Raw genomic sequence first — 12,408 nt, forward strand, 5'->3', positions numbered from 1 at the left:
CAACAATCTTTTTTACCCACTACCATCAGGCAGGAGGTATTGCAGCATCAGTACAAGAACTGTTAGGATGGGAAACCGCTTCTTCCCCCAGAACACCCTGCCGTCACCCAGATCCCATTCGGTAGGATGCACCAATAGTATTACACTATTACTTTTTAACTTGAGTTGCAATTGCACCACATCTATTTTTTTTGTAGTAATATTACTTTATGCGTGTTGTGTGTGAGTTATATGCACTGTGTTGTGCATCTGGGTCCGGGGGAACATTGTTTCATTTGGCGGTAAACATGCGTAGAGATGAATAAAAATAATCTTTAACTTGAACTTGTAAAAACATCTGTGGGTTGGCTTCTGAACCGAAGATGTACAACAGTGCACCTCTTTAACAGTGATGGAACGGAATGATCGCAAAACATTGAAAATAAACTAATTAATTGGATTTAATGTTTAAAAATGTACGCAAATCCTAATCTGTCAGATTTTCCGTGAAAATATACAGCCTTCAAATACAATGTACATAAACACAACTACGAAGAAAACGTGGATTAAAATCCCCTTTTACACTGCATACGATGTAATAAAATTGTTAGTTTTATTGTTAGCTCCTCTACAATCTGACCCCGATTTCGAAATATTTTAAAACTGCTCAACTGTATAGTATAAATAATCTCTGAAAGACAAACATTTCAAATTCATGTAGTTTGAACATTCAAGAGATCAGACGATACTGCTTCTAAGCTTCGAAATAACGACCCCTGATTTTAACTGGCCGAAAGCTTCTTCTTTCTAATGGTCTCCAGTGCGGCTTCCTTCTCCTTCAGAATCTCTTTTAGCCGCCGGATTTTCTCGTCTCGGCTGGTCTTATTTACTCTGGAAGGTGTCGGGATGGTCGGGGAGTGGTTCTTCGTTACGGTCGAGAGGCCGGGCACTTCATCCGCCGCTGCGCAACGCGTCGGCTCATTGGAAGGTTCGGTTACATGTGGCCCTGATCTGGTGCTCGGTGAGCCGGTCAAAATGTTTTCACTGCTGCGAGGACTATTGCAGGCCGCTCCCTCGGTATCTCTCCCCGGGAGGCAACTGTACGCGAGCTCCGATTTTCGGTTTAGATCCGCTTTCTCGTCACGCAGCTTCTCAATTAAACGCTGGTTTTTCTCGCATTTTCTTTTGTTCTTCGCGGACGATTTAGCCTTGATCTACAATGAACGAATCAGATATTAGCATAGTTTCCAATACTGCATCTGTAATATCGAAAAAAATGTGTCCTAACCTTATAGAAACATCTTGGTTACACTGCGCCTTCACCTTCTTTAAGATGAACCCAGTCAATGCATTTTACTCCGTGTGGCCGGTTCCCAAGTGAATTTTTGGCCCCCTACCATCAGGCAGGAGGTACCTTAGCATCAGGACAAGAATTGTTAGGATAGGAAATAGCTTTTACCTCCAGGCCGAAAGACTACCCAGATCTCACCACGTATGAAGCGCCAATTGCGCTATACTGTTTACTTTCGTAAATGCACCTTATTATTTGTAAATTCATTGGTGGTAATATTACTTTATCGCTTGTGTGAATCATAGGTACTATTGTTGTGCACCTTGGTCCGGAAGAACGTTGTTTCGTTTGGTTGTAAACGTTAAATAACTACTTCAGTTCACAAGTATAGAATCCTCGGTAATCTAATTTCGGATGACTTACAATACAGGTGAACAACAATGGACATCAAGCCCCCTAACTATCGCCAGAAAAAGTATTGGCTGCGAGGAAGATCAACAGCCCCAGAAAAGGAAAATTCTTTCGCGCAGATACGCAAATTCTTTTTCTCCTTACTCGGTAGGTGCCCAATATTTGCAACACTCCCTTCTCCTTTATTCACAAAAACCTAATGCTGCAAAGTCTGTATCGTCCGCTATCCATTCTCCATCCAAGAGCTACTCCGACGCCCAAGAAGGCTAGTGCACCCTTCGGCGAAGAATTCACTTTGTTGTATCGACGGGCGTAGCGTAATGTTAAGTGCGAGCGAATCAGCTTAAAGGACCATCCGCACAACCGCATGGTTAACAGGAACGCCAACTACAAGAAGATGCGAACTAATCCAACGCTCGCTGAGGTCTTCGTGAAAAATTCAACGGTTGGGATTTAACAGGAGCTGTGAGAGAGGAAAAAAGCAACTGGGAAAGTATCCCATACAAGGTATGGTTGTTTGCAATGAGGAAAGATGCAATACGAGAGTGAGATTGTCAACTTATTTCGAGGCACGAAGCAGCGTGAACAGCACTTAGTAGCCTACATGCTCTTTTCTACACCAGAAAAAAAAAATAAAGTGGGTTATAACGGAATTCGCGTTAACAGCCGCAATAACCATAGGACATTGAAGCAGAATTAGGCCGTTCAGCTCATCGAGTTTGCTCCACCATTCAATCATGGTTGATTTTTATCGCTCTCAACCCCACTCCCCTGCGTTCTTCCCGTAACCTTTGACGGCTTTACTAATCAAGAACCTATCAAGCTCCTCTTTAGATATGCCCAGTGTTTTGGCCTCCACAGTCGTCGGTGGCAATCCTCTGGTGAAAGAAATTTCTCATCATCTCTGTTCTAATTTCCTCCTCAGCCTTCTATTTTTTTTTTGGCTGTGCCCTCTGGTCTAGGTCTCCCCATCCTCTCCACGTCCACTCTGCCAAGTCCTTTCAATACTCAGTAAGTTTTAGCGGGATCCCCCACCCCCAATTCTTTTAAACTCCAACACAGACCCAGAGCCATCAAATGCTCTTCATACGTTAACCCTGTCATTACCGGAATCATTCTCGAGAATGTCCTCTGGACACTCTCTAGACGCCAGAGCGGCGATCATTACACAAGCAGACTGCTGAACATCTTACCCAACAGTACTGAGCACGGAGGCTCAAGATTAGTTACAAGGAAAATTAAGGAAGTTGGCTGTTAGCAACATAAAAAAGGATCGGTGTAAGGGTTATTTCAGAGGCGCGTGAGACGAGCACTGTACTGCTGTCACGAAATTACAGGCTTTACCACGTATAATATTACATTCGGTGATCGAATTAACTATTTCACAGCATCTCCGGCGGCAGGGCCATTTTACTCAGGACCCTCTTTGCAAAAAGGATCACAAGGACTATATCTTTGGTACAGAAAAAGGAACTACAGTACACGAATTATATAGAGAGCATCGAAACCTAACAAGTCATCGTTGCCTTAAAGTAGGAAGGTTAAAATAGCTCGAAACGTCAGTTTATTTCTGTCCACAGATGCTACCTGGCATGCTGAGTTCCTCCAGCATCTTTGGATTTCCTGCATCGCCAGAACCTTGTGTTCAGGTTTAAACTGTTTCATCCTCGCCATTTCATCAGTGCAGTAGAGATCGGGAGGGAGGCGAAAGCCCGATTTTGCAACGTTAGGACTCTAGCCAAAGTTTGGGGTGACTGGCTTGCACTTTATCGTTACAGGAGGCTTGCAATTCTAACCTAACCTAACCATGCTAATACAGTGTGAAGGCCAGTCTTTCTGCAGATGCGGGCAGCCAACGAACAAAGTTGTGTTAGGAAGCCTGCACACTATAAGACATAACAGAAGAATTACGCCATTTGGCCCATGGAGTCTGCTCCGTCATTCCATCAAGGCTGACTTATTATCCCTCTCGATCCCGTTCTGTTGCCTTCATTCCGTACCTCGATGCTCTGACTAATCAAGAGCTTATCACCCTCCCATTCTAAATATACTCAATGACTTGGCCTAAAGCTGGAGTGCAGCGTCCGATGTGGGCTCGAACCACAACCATGAGATTAAGAGTCTCATGCTCTACTGCCTGAACTAGCTGGGCTCACACAGGGAACTGTACGCCCAATTACAATCTGCAGCAGTTCCGATGTATGATGTTTATTCAGTGGCAAAATATTTTCCGCTTTTGCCTTCTAAATTCATAATCTATCCCGTTGACTTACAAGCCAGCGAAGTTTCCTCTAACTCGTACAGGAGACTAGAGAGAATAATAATTCGACACGGACTAGAGGCATAGAGCACGACAGCACAGAAACAGGCCCCTCGGCCATCTAGTCCATCCGTGCCGCATTGGGTTGTATGGGGTGTCAGGGATGGGTAGCTCCTCTGGCGAAGGAACATGTCGCGTCCTTTTCAAGGCAGTTAGCCCACCTTTGGTTCCTACCTGGCACTCAGCTCTCACCTGTAGCTCCCTGTAGCTGTTTGCATGCAACAGCGGCCACACCCCGGGCAACGACTTCGACAAGCCGGCTAAACCAGGTGAGGGTAGCCGACGGGTCTCAAACCCTTGGTGAGATAGGAGTTGTCTATCCCAGCACGTGAAGACAGACAGATTGAGCGGACGTGACCAATGGAAGGTCCAACGATCAAGAAGGCAGTCTCTGCAAGCGTCGTGGAACGTGTCGAGCAGGACAAGACACAGAAGACGTCCTGGTCACCCATTGCGCCTAGTCCCATCTCCAGCCGTCTCGACTCTTGTCTTGCTACTGGATTCAGATGGGAATTGGGAAGAGAAAGTGAGGCTGATGCTGCGCAACTCTCCCTCACTTAAATCCAAATCACGCGATAGTCTCGACACTATCATAATGGCGTCAAGGTCCTCATCGACGTGGACGAACACACCATCCGTGCCGTAAGTGGTAATCTCGTCCCAGCAACCTGCTCCGGGCCCGTACCCCTCCCATCCATGTACCGATCCAAATTTCTCTTAAGTGTTGCAATCGAACTCGCATCCATCACTTTCGGTGGCAGTTCATTCCACAGGTGGTGAATCTGTGCAATTCATTGCCACGCAAGGCTTTAAGTACATTTAAAGCGGAAGTCGATACCTGATAGGTGAAGCCAGGTGGGTGGGAAAGGTGAAGGCTGGAGAAGGAATCTGATAGAGGAGGAGAAGGGAAAGATGGTGCACCAGGGGAATGTGATAAGCAGGTGAGAAGAGGTAAGAGATCCAGACTGTGGAACAGAATAACAGGGAAATACCGGAGGGCGAAGTCGATGTTCATGCTATCAGGTTGGAGGCTACCCAGACGGAATATGAGAAGTCGCTCCTCCACCCCGAGAGTTGCCCCATAGTGGCTGTAGGGACGACCGTGAACCGACAAGTCGGAACAGGAACGAGGATAGGAAGTAAAACGGTTAGCCACTGGGAAATATTCCTTTGCATAGATGCTATGCTGCCTGACCTGCTAAGTTCCTGCAACATGCTATCTGTGTTACTCAAGTTTAAGTAGTCTCTCCTTAACACATATCTTCCTTCAATTATACATCACAGGCTGGCCGTCCAGTACTGACTTTGGTTTATCAATCATCGTTCTAATCTTTCCCCGTAACTTTGGTTTTATAAAGCACTGGTGAGCACTCATTTGGAATATTGTGAGCAGTTCTGGGCCCCTTATCTAAGAAAGGATGTACTGACATTGGAGAGTATGCAGAGGAGGTTCAGGAGAATTATTCCGGAAATGAAAGTGTTAACGTATGAGCATAGCTCTGGCCTGTACTCGCTGGAATTTAGAATGTCATTGTAACCTATTGAATATTCAAAGGCCTAGACAGAGTGGATGTGGAGAGGATGTTTCCTATAGTGGAGGAATCTAGCACTAAAGGGCACAGCTTCAGAACAGAACGTTTAAAATGGACATGAGGAGAAATGTCTTTAAGCGGAGGTTGGTGAAGCTGTGGACTAGGTTGCCACAGGCAGCTCTGGAGGCCAGGTCACTGGGTGTATTCTGCTCCTATGTCTTGTGGAAATTACATTTTCCAACTAATTCACTGGTTATTCGGATCTGCCATTTTATGCATTATGGGTGCTCCGTGAAACACATTATTTATTTTTAAAAGTTATAGCTGAATCAGTCAGGTTTAGTAGCATCAGTAAATGCTGTGAAACATGTTTTGTGGCAGATATATTTCAACCTGCAAATTAAACTTTAGGAAATCCTGCACAAGGACTCCCAAGTGCCTTTGTGCCTCAGATTTTTGAATTTTCTCACCATTTAGAAAATAGTGTGTACTTGTATTTCTTCAATCATAGTGCATGACTATACACTTCCTGACACTGTATTCCATCTGCCACTTCTTTGCCCACTTTTCTAATCTGTCCAAGTCCTTCTGCAGTCTCTCTGCTTCCTCAACACTACCTGCCCCTCCACCTGTGTATCATCTGCAAATAACATGTGGTTATTTGAGTTACTGGTGCATTCCTGTTAGCTTGACCAGTCCTGCCTTTATCGTCTGAAGTCTCTCATTAACAAGGTGTTTTCACCCACAGAACTGCAGCTCACTGGATTTTTGTTGTTGTTTCTTGCACCATTCTCTGTAAAGACTTTTGTGCATGAAAATCCCAGATCAACACCTTCAGAGATACTCAAACCATTCTGTCTGGCACCAACAACTATTCCATGGTCAAAGTCACTGAGATCACATTTGGACTGAACAACAACTGAACCTCTTGACCATGTCTGCAAGTTTTTATGCATCAAATTGCTGTCACATGATTGGCTGGCTAGATATTTGCATTGATGAGATGTACAGGTGTACCCAATAAAGTGCCATTGACACAATATGACAGTGGATGGGGAGGGGGAATATGAAGCCAGGGCAGGCCACCAATCAGTACTACGATACCTTGGCACACCCTTGCCACCGGAATAAAGTCTAAACAATTTGTACATCCGCACCTCAGGTTCTATGCTTAATTGACGCCACAAAGAATGATTATCTGTTTGGCTTCTGGAGTAATTTGACATGAAGCATTCTTTTCCAATGTCCTACCAAAGAACTCACCAAGACAGGCGGGCAATGTGAACAAGTCAATATCTTCCATATGGAAAGGAGACATCAGGTGCATCAAACTTGGGCTGCTAGGGTAACAGGACTGTCTCAGCAATGTTTAAGAAGGTTCTGAGATTTAAAGGATGGTGAACTGAATAAATAAAAGCTTAATGCTATTCTTCTGGATAAAAGAGTATAAGCTGGCGCATCAAAGACCTACCAAATCCGAAACAAGATTGCTGATTGGAGAGAGGACCACAAATTGGTGGTCAAAAGTGTTCTAAACAATTGGGAGTATATAACAGCAGAATCAGTTAGAGTGATCCATAAAATCTCTGCTTGACGGAGAAGTATTATTTAGAACCTGACTAAATGGACAATTGATAGAAACATTTAAAAAAAACTGAACAGAAAAAGACAAATATGTAAAACAGTGGGATACTGAGAGATTTCACTACAAGTGTAAGCACTGGCTGCACATGGAGTTAGAAAGACTGACACGCCTGGCCTTGCTAAAAGTGACTGAAAGACAGTCGTAGAATGTGCCACCGGAAGAGTAAAAGGAAGGTGTCAAAGTTTTAAAGAATTTTCCTTTGAATAAACTTTGAATGGACGATAGTTCATGCTAAACGTACCAAATTGAAAGTCCACGGTGTCCGCAAAAAGATGTCATAATGGTGAATGAAATAGACCGTAAAACAAAGAAACTACTGGACAGGACTTGGGTTCATTCACAACACAGAGAGTACAATGGGAACCCAGAAACACACACAAGAATAAAATGCATTTTTAGGTTCAAAGAACATGTAGCACGCAGTTAAACAGAGCACACCCAATATAACTAAAGGACTAAATATTGTACAACAAAGTGCAGCTATCAAGACGATTATAGTTTTTCTACAATTTTAAATTGCAAATATTAAATGTGACTGCTGAACTAATTGTTCAATTTCTAAGAAATTGTAAGTACAGAGGATTCCAGTTAATTGGGCCATTTCTTAATCAGGGCAGCAGCTTATTTGGGACAACCCTTACAGAAAAAAACCGATCCAGAGAATAGCTGGGATTCCCTTTGCTTATTTGGGACACTATGCCACTTAACTGGCGCAAGAGACTATTGCTGAACAGTTTCTAACAAGCATCAGTCACATGCACTTGTGTGGCTGTTAGACACTACACTGTGCTTAGAGCAATCAGTTTTTAAATAGCATCAATTGCATGAACTTATGTTCAAAAAACAGTGATTCTTGTCACTGAAAGCTGGCGGGAAATAAGCAGTAACATAATTCAGAACTGTTTTGCTCACCGTGATTTCAAGCATTCAGGCCTGGAGATGCCAGAAATGGCTAGGAGTGCAAATGGATCGATTTCACTACTTCAAGTCAGGGCTATGAAGAATTTGAAGGTATCAACAATCATCTTGAATGTTACAATGAAAATGAAGATGTGGAGGATGCAATCGTCGACAGCATAGTATGAAGGCAGTCCATTATCTGCACTAGGTGTCCGTGCAGATTTTGTTCATTTACATTAAAAATAAACAAGACGCAAGTGAATTCCTCTGTCGATAAGTATTAGGAACTATTTCAGTTTTATAGTACTGTAGTAATATTGGTAGTGTTCTCATTTGTCCTGCATTTCATTTAAATACTTGTTACTCGGTTTGTCTTTTTTTTAAACCTTTTTAACTATTTCCATGAAACTTCGACTAACTGGAGCTGCCGCTTAATTGGGCCAAAATGTACTGGTCCCAATGTGTCCCAATTAACCGGAATCCACTGTATTTGCCATTTTAAGCACTGAAGAGACAGATCACATTGAACAAATATTTATATCTTCAAGGACCAGCACCGTAAAACACAAACTAATAAATTTGAGAAAGAACTTTAGAAAGGAGCTGAAACCATTTTCTTCCGTATTGCTTCCAGCGCAGCCTCCTTCTCTCTCAGTATCTCTTTCAGTCGCTTGATTTTCTCATCGCGTGTGGTTTCGTCAACACTCAAGGGAAGAGGAGTGTAAGGGTGTGCCGTGCCGATCTCAGAGGCAGAGCAGTGTCCTCCTGACGGAGGTGAGCTGCTGGGTGCAGGATCAACGGGGGCAGCCATATGGCGGCCATCAATTGTAGTGGGAGAGGATTCCACTTCTGCGGGCTTCTCCGGTACCGAGTGGGGTTCAGCTGTGCTGGCAAGTTCCTCTTGTTCACAGTAAGAGTCAGTGTGGGAGGGTTCATCCTTAATGGAAGTAGGCCTTTCAGTACAGTTCACAGCAAGAGAGCTGTAGGCATGCTCACATTCCCAGTTTGAGCTTAATCTTTTCATACACTGTTTCTTAACTTCCGTTGAATTATCAACACTTTCCATTTTTCTTTTTACTGGTGACTGAGGCTCACGTTTAATCTAAAATAGAAAAATAAAACTTCAGAAGATTAGCATACACATATTAAAGATTTCCATAAATTCCACGACTTCTTGAGTAATGGCCATATAAAATAAGCTGTAGTTAAAACTACTGGAACACACTTTAAATCCCCTAGATTCTGAAAGGCTCTACATTCAGTGGTCACTTTATTAGTTACCTCCTGTCCCTAATAAAATGGTCACTGAGTGCATGCTCATAGTCTTCTGCCGAAAGGTTCAACAGCTTGTGTATTCAGAGATGCTCTTCTGCACACCACTGTTGCAATGTATGGTTATTTGAGTTCCTGCCAGCTTGAACCAGTGTGGCCATTCTCCTCTGACCTCATTAACACGGGCTTTTCACACATACAGCTGCCACTCACAAGATGTTTTCTGTTTTCCACACAATTCCATGTAAACTCTATAGACTGTTGTGAAGATCCCGGGGATCAGCAGATTCTGAGAAACTCAAGCCACCCTGTCTGGCACCAACAATCATTCCATGGTCAACATCACTTAGATCGCACTTCTTACCCATTCCGATGTTTGACCTGAACGACTGGAGCATGTCCGCGAGCTTTTATGCACTGAGTTGCTGCCACGTGATTGGCTGATTAGATATTTGCATTAATGTACAGATTTACACATGAAATAGCCACTGAGTGTATTTCTGAATTTACTTCTAACACGCGTAGGAAGGATTATGATTCGTTTTGCATTAACATTAGCTGAGTGTAAGTATAGAAACCTCAAGTGAAAAGTAGTGGGTTCAAATGCAGATATGTCGGTATATTATCTAGGCTGACCTTTCAGTGACAGCATTGCTTGGGATGGAATCTTCCATGTGACATTAAAATGATGCCCTGTTTGTTCCAAACAGGACACTATTTTGAAACAAGAGATTCTTCAGAGCAATGCACATGAAATGTAGAGGGACTCAGCAGGTCAGGCAGCATCTGTGGCAGGGAATAAAAAGTCAATGTTTTGGAACCTAACCCTAACCCTAACCATAACCCTAACCCTAACCCTAACCCTAACCCACAGTACATCTCAGTAGATGTACTGAGCACATCTACATGGACAGTTGCCACAAGAAGGCAGCACCCATCATCAAAAGTTCCCACTATCCAGGCCACACTCTCTTCTCACTGCTGCCATCCGGATGTTGCACGGTGGGTGTTGAAGGCGGACCCAAATGCAAGGCACAGATACTGAAATTCTTGGAAAAGGACTAGGTTTGTCAAGAAAGCAAGGGAAGAAACAACGCTGGACATTGACACAGGCCCTGGACGAGACTGGGATTCAGGGCCTGGGCTTGGACTTAGATGAGAGACACGGGACCCAGACGGGGACTAGGAACACGGAACTCCGGAACCAGAGTCCAGACAAGGACCCAGAACCTGGGTCTTGATTAGGACTCGGAACCGGAACCCGGGTCCAGACGAGGACTCGGGACTAGGATCTTGGCAAGGACAGGACGAGGTACTCCAGCACACTTCTACTAGAAGTAGAAGAGCCTCAGGATCTGCAGCACCAGGTTCAAGAACAACTATCAGCCTCCTGAACTGACGTGGATAACGTCATTCAACTCAGCACTGAACTGATTCCACAACCCAAGGACTCACTTTCAAGGACTCTTACTCTAAATATAATTATTTAATTATTATTACATTTTGTATTTTGCACATTGATTGTTCTTCAATCTTTGTGTGCAGATTTTCATTGACTCTATTGTATTTCTTTGTATCTATTGTGAATGCCCGCAAGAAAATGAATCTCAGGGTGGCATATGGTGACGTACATGTACTTTGAACTTTGCTTAGTGACACTGCTTTACCGTAGAAACCTCACTTATTGAACTCAACGTGATTTTGGACAATCTGAGATTGTAAAGGATAAAAGTGCGAATAATCTTTATGCTCAATTGTACACTGTTGCCTGGGTGATGCTGCCGAGTACCACTACATTTTAGTGTTACCTTTAGCAGACACTAAATTACCCAGTTTGAGAACAGGGAGGACACTATAACTGAATCCATTATTCCCCAGAAGACCATGAGACATAGCTGCAGAATTAGCCCATTCAACCCACCAAGTCTGCTCCGCCATTCCGCCATGGCTGATTTATTTTCCCTCTTAACCCCATTCTCCTGCCTTCTCCCGGTAACCTTTTCTCAATTCCGACATCATCTTTAAGCAGTCTGTACATCCTCCCTATGGAATGCATGGGATTTCTCTGGGTACTCTGATCTCCTCCCACTATCCAAAGGTGTACCAGTTATGAGATTAATTTGTCACTGTAAGTTGTCCTGTGACTGGGCTGGGGTTGAATCGGGGGTTGCTGGGCAGCGTGGCACACCTCAAAGGGTCAGAAGGGCCTACTCTGTACTGTATCTCTAAATAAATAAAGAGAAACAAATCTCTGTTCTAAAGGGACATCCTTTTATTCTGAGGCTGTGCTCTCAGGTCCTAGACTGCCCCAATATATTTCCATGTTCACTCAATCTAGGCTTTTCAATATTCGATAAGTTTCAACGAAATGCCCCCTCATTCTTCTGAACTCTGGCAAGTACAGTCCCAGAGCCATCAAACAATTTTAATGATGATGGAGAAGCACCTGACGTCGGACTTATGTTTCAGATAGATATTCAGTCATATATATTGTAAATTCCAGATGGGCGATGGGGGGGGGGGGGGGTGAATAGTATTTAGCCCTGCTCTGATGTTGTTATTGTTGAACATATACAATGACCTAACACTCATTATATGTTTCATCCATGTGAAACAGATATCTTACAAAAGATTATTTCACAGCTGACTAAATACCAGCTCATTCTTAAAGAAATCTTAGACTAAGTTCAATAATTTGCAAGAAAAATCTGGACAGGCAAGAAGGTGGAAAAGTATATTATCCAATCCCCAGCTTCTCAGGCATTATACTTGGTATCTACAATAATGATCTTAATGATGGATGCTGCCTTCTCGAGGCATCACCTTTTAAAAGTATCCTCGATGTTGGGGAGGCTAGTGTCCATGATAGAGCTGGTTGAGTCTACAACCCTCTACAACTTTTCCGATCTTGTGCATTGGTGCATCCACACCAGACTGTGATGCAACCAGTCAGAATGCTATCACCGGTACTTTGCTGGAGTCTTTGGTGACAAGTCAAATCTCCTCAAACTCCTAATGAAATATAGCTACCGCCATGCCTTCTTCATGATGGCATCAA

The 12,408-nt window shown here is 43.5% G+C and overlaps 1 protein-coding gene across 3 annotated transcripts in view; it reads right to left on the reverse strand.

Annotated features, from left to right (window-relative positions):
- Positions 1–464: 464 nt before the first annotated feature.
- LOC134341099 (ligand-dependent nuclear receptor-interacting factor 1-like) overlaps positions 465–12,408 on the reverse strand; it is a 51,278-nt gene continuing 39,334 nt past the window's right edge. For all 3 annotated transcript variants that reach the window (XM_063038851.1, XM_063038849.1, XM_063038850.1), the window contains 2 exons: positions 8,689–9,180; positions 465–1,193 (listed from right to left, as the gene is read on the reverse strand). In XM_063038851.1, the coding sequence (XP_062894921.1) occupies positions 762–1,193; positions 8,689–9,180 (924 nt within the window). In that variant the 3' untranslated portion in view covers positions 465–761. The remainder of the gene's footprint in view (positions 1,194–8,688; positions 9,181–12,408) is intronic.

This window comes from Mobula hypostoma (assembly GCF_963921235.1).
Source record: "Mobula hypostoma chromosome 3 unlocalized genomic scaffold, sMobHyp1.1 SUPER_3_unloc_2, whole genome shotgun sequence".
Classification (NCBI taxonomy): domain Eukaryota; kingdom Metazoa; phylum Chordata; class Chondrichthyes; order Myliobatiformes; family Myliobatidae; genus Mobula; species Mobula hypostoma.